Source organism: Triticum aestivum, chromosome 3A, assembly GCF_018294505.1.
Source record: "Triticum aestivum cultivar Chinese Spring chromosome 3A, IWGSC CS RefSeq v2.1, whole genome shotgun sequence".
Lineage (NCBI taxonomy): Eukaryota > Viridiplantae > Streptophyta > Magnoliopsida > Poales > Poaceae > Triticum > Triticum aestivum.
The window spans coordinates 125,174,240-125,182,366 of record NC_057800.1 but is presented as its reverse complement, the minus strand read 5'-3'; the positions used below and the strand labels follow the sequence as shown (position 1 = coordinate 125,182,366).

Genomic DNA, 8,127 nt, shown 5'->3' with positions numbered 1-8,127 from the left:
CAGGGGGTTTTCTGCAAACACCCAGGCCACACGCCTCTGCCCGCGCCTTGCAGGCACTGACAATGGGCCCGTCGCCACGCTGGCGATCCCAATCAGCCCTCTATTCGTATCCAAACGTGATTCTGACCGTATATGAACGATCAAGCCAAGTTTTGTAACCAGATCGACGTATGCCACAAGTTTCAGCACTAAACTGACTTTTTGTGGCAAGTTTAGACACCTGTGGTGTAATTGACTCTTTAAATTATTGTGGTAGTATAATACGTAGTATTTCCCAGCCATCTCATGAGGGATGTTGGTCCCTTAAATCCCCAGCCTTCACGAGGACACAACCGTGCACGCACCGGCACCGGCACCAGCACCATGCCTACCTCCTCTGCTCCCCGCCTCCTCTTCCTCTGCTTCTTCACTCTGCTCGCCCACTTGCACTCCGCCGTCGCCAGGCCGCACCACGCCCGCCTCTCGGCCGAGGACGTTGCCGCGGTCGAGGCGGCGCTGCCGGCTCGCCACCTCGCCAAGGCCAAGACCACCTTCTTCGAGGTCAACCGGCCGCTGCACCGGCCGCGGGGGAGCTCGGGGCCCTGCTCCACGCTCCTCCTCTCCCAGTCCTTCGCGCTAACGCTCAACAAGCCGCCGGTCACCGCCGCCTACTCGCCGCCCTCCTGCCTGGGCGGCGCGGGGGACGTCTCCCTCGCCGTCCTCGAGTGGCGCGCCGACTGCCACGGCGTCCAGTACGATCGCATCTTCGGCGTCTGGCTCGGCGGCGCGGAGCTCCTGCGCGGCAGCACCGCCGAGCCGCGCCCGGGCGGCGTCACCTGGTCCGTGCACAAGGACGTCACCAAGTACGCCTCCCTCCTCGCCGCCGGCAACTCCACGCTCGCGGTCTACCTCGGCAACCTCATCGACGACACCTACAACGGCGTCTACTACGCCAACCTCACGCTCCACCTCTACTTCCGGCGCAAGGCCCAGCTGACGGAGGCGGCGCCGACGCCCGCCGACCTGATCCTCCCCGTCTCGAGGAGCCTGCCTGTCGACGACGGGCTCTGGTTCGTGGTCCAGAACAAGACCGACGTCGAGTCCACGCGCGTCGCCGTGCCGGCCAACGCGTACCGCGCGGTGCTCGAGGTCTACGTCTCGTCCCACTACTCCGACGAGTTCTGGTACATGAACACGCCGGACCAGAACGGGCCGTTCCGCGAGGTCACCGTGCTGCTCGACGGCGACGTCGTCGGTGCCGTGTGGCCGTTCCCGGTGATCTACACCGGCGGCATCAACCCCCTCATCTGGCGCCCCATCACCAGCATTGGCTCGTTCAACCTGCCCACGTACGACATCGAGCTCACGCCGTTCTTGGGCAAGCTGCTGGACAGCAAGGAGCACGAGGTCGGGTTCGCGGTGACCAACGCGCAGAACTCGTGGTACGTGAACGGCAACCTCCACCTCTGGCTCGACCCCAAGGGCTCCACGACCACCGGCGGCCTCATCTCCTACGACGCGCCCAAGCTGTCGGGGAGCATCACCTCGCACTCCGTGGACGGCATCGACGGGGAGTACCGCGCGACGGCGAGCCGCAACATCTCGGCCACGGGGTGGGTAAGCTCGTCGCGCGGCAACATCACCACCACGTTCGCCCAGCGGCTCAGCTTCGCGAACTCGAACGTGGTGAGCAGCAAGGGCAGCTCGCAGGTGATCAACCAGACCACCGACGCCCACGCCGACGTTGGCGGCGGCGCGTACGCGCAGCAGGTGCACCAGAGCTTCCCGCTCTACATCTTCCAGGGCGGCGACGGCAGCGGCACCTCCTCGCAGCGGCTGAAGCGGCGCGTGGAGATCGGGTTCGTGGAGTCGCGCGCGGGCGGCGGCGGGGCGGGGACGAGCACGCTGCGGAACGAGCAGGTGGCGGAGGCGGAGGTGGTGCTCCGGGACGACCAGGTGGCCGGCGCGTCGTGGCGGATGCACCAGGTGTACAACTACGGCGCCAGCAACGGCGGCTGCTACTTGAGGAACGTGACCAGCGTCGGCTACGACGTGCTTTTCGACCATGATGTGGCGTCGTGCGCCGGGACGCGCCGACGTTGACGCCTGTCGGCCGGGATAACGGCCACGAAGGGGCCTGGTGTAAACTGTAATGGGAACAGAAGTGGGCCCGAATAGTTCCGTACTACTGTAGTCTTTGCGTTATGGTTATGATGGGTCGTCTCGTGTCCTTAGCTCTGAATAAGAAAGGAGTGATGTGATGTATGTAATCCCTAACTGCAATTAGTTAATTTGGAAAAAAAGTGTCTTGAATTTGGAAAAATCATAGCAGTAGAGTTTGTTATGTGTTTAATTCCATTCTTTTCGAACTCATGTCTTCTGACTTTGCTAATTAGAACGGTTGTGCTAAAACTCATTCGGCTGACATAATTTTTGGTAGGCTGCGATTCGTGTTTTGCCTAGCGATTGTGTTGCATAATGACTCGGGCCCGGCCAATTCCTTTCTGTTTTCGCCGCGTTCTCACGCGTAGTGTTCTTTTAACACAGTACAAATGCAAACGCTCATGTAAACGCGTATACATTTATTTTTATGAACGTACACACACATATCTTATCTCTATGAGTATCTCTGAGAGATTGAGCCGGCATATCATCTTGAGATTTTATGAAGTCACCTTAGACGCCTCGTTTATGATAAATGCGAGCACCGAGACTTGACCTCTGATGGGCTGGGGATACCACTGTCCACCTAACCTATAACATTCCAAATTTTTCAATTTGGATTGTTATACATAGATCATCCATGCATATCATATTTTACTGCATTTCGTTTCGCGATCCTTAAAATTCTAAGCAATCCAAGGACCCTCGGAGAGGGTTGGGGATCTCATTGCTTTCATATTTGAATTTTATCAAATATTGAAACGAGGATTTTGGTTTTAATTATTTTTCTCTCCAAAAATATTTCAAATTAAAATATATGAGAAGAGATAATATGACTTCTCCAAAATAATTGAAATATTGGAGGAAAAATATTAAAATCAAATATTTCATTTTATTCAAATTTTATTGCCAGTTTATTTGCATTAGAAAAAAATTGCACGTTTTTCAAAATTGCATTGAGGGCCAAGAAAATGTTCATCTCGTTCTAAATATCTCTATTTAGACGGTGAAAAATTGTTTTGGTATTTTTAGATTTTTATTTTATTTTCTAGGATTTATTTAAGTTCCGGCAAAATTATTATTAAAAAATAAAAAAATCTCTCAGCGCCCGACTGGGCCGAAGCCTAGCCGAGCCGGCCCGCTAGCCCCGCGCCGCCGTCTCCCTCCAGGAGACCGGGAGGCCGCCGCCGCCCCGACCCCGAGTCCGGCCGGGACTCCGCCTCCCCGCGCCGCCGTCTCCCTCCAGGAGACCGGGAGGCCGCCGCCGCCCCGACCCCGAGTCCGGCCGGGACTCCGCCTCCCCGCGCCGCTTGCCCCTCCCCCAAGCAGCCCCCTCCTTAAATACCCCGCCATCGGACCTCCCACCACCACCAACCCCGCCGCTTGCCCCGCCCCGCTTGCAGCGCCGCCGCCGCCCCCCGCGCACCCCGCCGCCGCAGCCCACCTCGCCGGAGCCTCGCCGGAGGTATTAGCCGCCGCCGTCGCCATTCGGTTTTATTTTAAAACCGATCCGGTTTTTTTAGAAACCCTAATTTTGTTTTTATAGATCGGTTCGTCGGTTTTTCTCGGTTTAGTTACTTTGCAGACGTTCGTCCATACGTTCGTTTTAACGAACGGTTTTCGCTCGTTAGTTACAGACAACGAACGTTCGTTCGTTAGCCTGTTCGTCAGTTTTCTTTTTCTCGGATTTTCTGCGATTATTTTCAATCGCGATTTCTGATCCGATTTTCGTTTCAGTTTATCTTTTTGCTTGTTTATTGGAATCAGGCGATTCAAGCGCCTAGTTCTTTGTCTCGAAACCCTCTTTCTGTTTAATCAACTTGAACAAGATTTTGGTACTGTAAAATTTGACTTTAGTTCAGATTAGTAAACGGATCTTGTTTCTTTCGCAGTTTGAGTTTCGTTACTCCGTTTGATTTGATTCTTTTTGCAAACCAGAGTTCTTAAGTTGAACTTTCTGGTCAATTCTTCTTATTTGAGTTTTACCCGTGCTTCTTTGCTTGATTGCTTATGTATGCTATTGTTTGTTTGCGATAGAATTCCTGGAGTGCGAAGCGTGCTACTACGAGTCCCTAGGTTTTGTGGATCGTCAACAAGGCAAGTAACACATTGATCATACTCCTTCCATACCCAGTTTTTATGCATTAGTTTCAATCCTCAAACACTGCATGATTAGGATGTGATTAACATGTGGGTTGGGAAGTAGTTGATGAGGTAGAACCTATTGCCCTACTATATTCAAACCTTGGGAGTTACTTCTACGTATTGCTTATATTGCTATGCTATGCTCGTAGACGTGGTTTGGGTGAGTGAATGCATGACAGATGTGAGATTGTTAATTAATGGTTCAACTTAAGGTGGCAACTTTAATACACATATGGGTGGATTGCTTGTCGGGCACCTGGAGAACCCAGAGTTGTCCGAGGAAGGCGAGGATATCCCGGAGTACCCGTGTGATCATCCTAAGGTCCGCCACCCAGGATCAAAGGGAACTGAGATATTTTCATGCTAGAAACTCCCGTGTGCAGCCACAAGCTTTTATGGGCTCTAGCATAGTTGAGTAGGTCGCATGAGCTCTTGAAGAGGTGGATCAGCAGGTAGAGGGATGTAGGTTTGGTATGGTCTGCCCGGAGTAAAGAGTTAATGTTTCTGAAAGACTGTGTCTCGTTCATCCGTTTCTCAAACACCATGTAGTGCGAGAAATTCAACGTAGGTGATCGATTATTGTGGGGAAAAGTGCGCAAACCTCTGCAGAGTGTACAATCTAATCATGGTTAGCCGTGTCCCCGGTTATGGACAATCTTGAGTATCTAGTACTTGGAGTATCCTAAGTATCTCATCACTATTAATTATTATTGTTGGGTTGATAATTACTTTAATTGGGATTGAGTTGGAGGAACCTTCTTAATGATGTTTCAACTACCATGATAGTTAAATAAAATTTATTCCTTTATTGTAGGAAAAAATTGGCTTTTCGCGAAAACTATAACCATAGAGCTTTCCACCAGCCAAATATGCATGTAGTGATAGCATTATTCTGTTCTTGCTCTACTGTGTTATATTGCCAGCATATTCCATGTGCTGACCCGTTTTCGAGCTACAACGTATTATGTTGCAGACTTTTCAGATGCGGAGTAAGGTCCGTTAGGTCGTTGCCGTGCAGCTCAGCTATGCCGTTGGAGTTGATAGACTCACTTTATCTTCCAAGCCTTCCACTGTTATCGTATTAGATGGCCTTAAGCCATATTTATTGTAATAAGTTCTCTTTTGAGACATTCAATATAATAAGTGTGTGATTGCTACTCTGTTATAAATCCTTTGAGTACTGTGTGTGTCAGGATTACTGATCCAGGGATGACACTGAAGCACAGAGACTTGACCGTTTGAGGTCGGGTCGCTACAAGATGGTATCAGAGCACACGCTGAGTGTAGGACACGACCATTAAGATAAGTCATAGGTCACTCTTCTCTACTCATTTCTGACTCCTCTCCTACTTTCTACTCTTTAGGATGGCAGAATTAAAGAACAAGTTTGCTCAACCGGATGAAGACACACCCATTGGACGCCAATTCAAGGAAGTCACTAGATACTTGAACATCGGAATACCAAGCTTCACCAGGACGTACAACGCCACCTTACCCGAAGAGGAGCACTGGATGATTCAAGTTCAAGTTCTAGGAAGGACGTTCTCGCCAACCACTAAGCCCTTAGAATTTTCTTTTGAAGCACCCACCTGGAGTCTAGGCAAGAACATGGCAGCCCACATTACCATGGGACGCATTGGAGAAGTCTACAACAAGGATCTTAAGGATACTATCTATCAGATATGTGGGCGCCGAGATGAGCAATGGGAGATGATCAGCGCCAAGAAGGACAGGTTCATTGCAGCTTTCATCCAGGAGTTAAACCAACACATTCGACGCCAGGAGAATCAGATGTGCGCAGACATGATAGATTTGAAGAAGGTGAAGACAAGGATCATCGAGCTGGAAGAAGAACTCAAGTCTACACGCGATGGATATGATGAGGAAATTGCAACACTATTGGAGAAGAATGACTACCTGATAAACAAAATCGGAGTATTCATGGGAGACCCCACGCCGGGAGGAGAGGACGACGATTCCACTTGCCCGGAGAACTACATCATCATCGGCGACACCGACTCCGACCCCAGTGATGATGACTTGGAAGACGAAGCTGGAGCAGACATCATGGAGTCTTCCACCGATCAAAATTTCTAGATGACCACCAAATGATAGTAGTATTCCCCCATGTATATAGTAGTAGTTGAGCACTTTTACGATAGTTCTAGACCGTTTGTATGCCCTTGCTTGATTGATTGAGTGAAATGATTGTGTTTGTCTCATGTGCATATGGGTAGTTCTTGCTCACTAGACCCCTTTTCTATTATAATCTCTCCCCTCTAAACCCGCCAGATGCCTCCGAGACGTGACACCGGATTTGCCTTCCCGCCATAGCTCACTTAGTTGATCCAGCAGCAGAATGCCTTAATGCAATTGTTAGTCCAGAACCAAGGCAACAACAACAAAAACCCACCACCACCACCACCAGTTGATAACTTAGCCCGCTTTCTGAGGTTGCAGCCGTCGGTGTTTTCCAGCAACATCGAGCCGATAGTGGCAGATGATTGGCTCCGCGGGATTGGAAGGGAGTTAACCACTTCAGGTTGTACAGATGCCAAGAAGGTGCGTTTTGTGGCACATCAGTTGGATGGACCAGTAGCCTCATGGTGGGAGAATTACACAGTCACCTATCCTATAGCCACTATTACATGGGATCAGTTTCAGCAAGCATTCCACACTGCCCATGTCTCAACGGGAGCTATGAATGAAGAAGCGTGAGTTTCGCAACTTACGCCAGGGGAACCATACTGTAGCTTAGTACGTGGATGAGTTTAGTAAGTTATCCCGCTATGCCCTAGATGATGTGGCCATAGATGCCGCGAAGAAGGAGAAGTTTATGGAAGGGATGAATGATGAGATGAGCATGTAGTTGATGGTGGCAACATTCAACAACTACCAGGAGTTGGTAGATAAGGCTCTGATGATCGAAGGGAAGCAGAAGCAAATTGAGAGCCATAAGAGGAAGTATGGGCAAGGGAGGTATAACTCAGGAGCTCAGCAGAAGCGTCGCCTAACCCCGAACTCGGGAGGACTTGTTCATAACCATGGAGGTCATAACCACACCGGAGGAAGTTCGCACAACCACAATGGTTCTAAGAATGGGACAGTGAACGGAACAAACAACAATCAGAACCGCCCCAATCCAGCCACACCCGCCAAGAGAGATCTAAGTCACATTACTTGCTTTAAGTGTGGGAAGACTAGACACTATGCCACGGAGTGCCCTGAAGCGAAGAATGGAAACGACAATGGGAGCGCTGGGAAGAAGCCCAATCCATTCAACAAAGTACAAGTAAACAACGTTAACGTGGCGGAGGTTGAAGAGCAGCCAGACGCGGTTATAGGTAAGTTTTTGGTTAAGTCATTTACCGCCCTTGTTCTTTTTGATACTGGTGCATCGCATTCATACATATCAAGGGAATTCGTGGATAAGTTTAAACTACCAACCCAAACCCTTAGGACCCCTCTGTTAGTGAGTTCACCTGGAGCATAGTATATGGCTAGTCGATGGTGCGACCAGATACCCTTAACCATTGGTAGCCATGTTTTTCCGTCCGACCTAATAATCTTGGAGTCACAAGGATTGGATGTGATATTAGGCATGGACTGGATGTCAAAGTATGGAGGAAGCATTGACTGTGCTAGTAAGTCGATTTATCTCACCACCCAGAGGGAAAAATGATTAAGTATGTATCTAGGCATGCGCCTAGGAGGAGCCAAGTAAATACCCTCACGAGAGTTGTTCAGGAGGAAGTGCCTGTAGTGAAGGATTACCCGGATGTTTTTCCAAAGGAGTTACCAGGCATGCCACCGGATCGAGACATCAAGTTTTTGATAGAG

The 8,127-nt window shown here is 50.2% G+C and overlaps 1 protein-coding gene across 1 annotated transcript; it reads left to right on the top strand.

The window, feature by feature from the left end:
• Positions 1–285: 285 nt before the first annotated feature.
• LOC123056849 (peptide-N4-(N-acetyl-beta-glucosaminyl)asparagine amidase A) lies at positions 286–2,302 on the top strand. Its single transcript, XM_044480100.1, has one exon. The coding sequence runs from the start codon at positions 286–288 to the stop codon at positions 2,080–2,082; it is 1,797 nt and encodes a 598-aa protein (XP_044336035.1). The 3' UTR covers positions 2,083–2,302.
• The last annotated feature ends 5,825 nt before the right edge of the window (positions 2,303–8,127 follow it).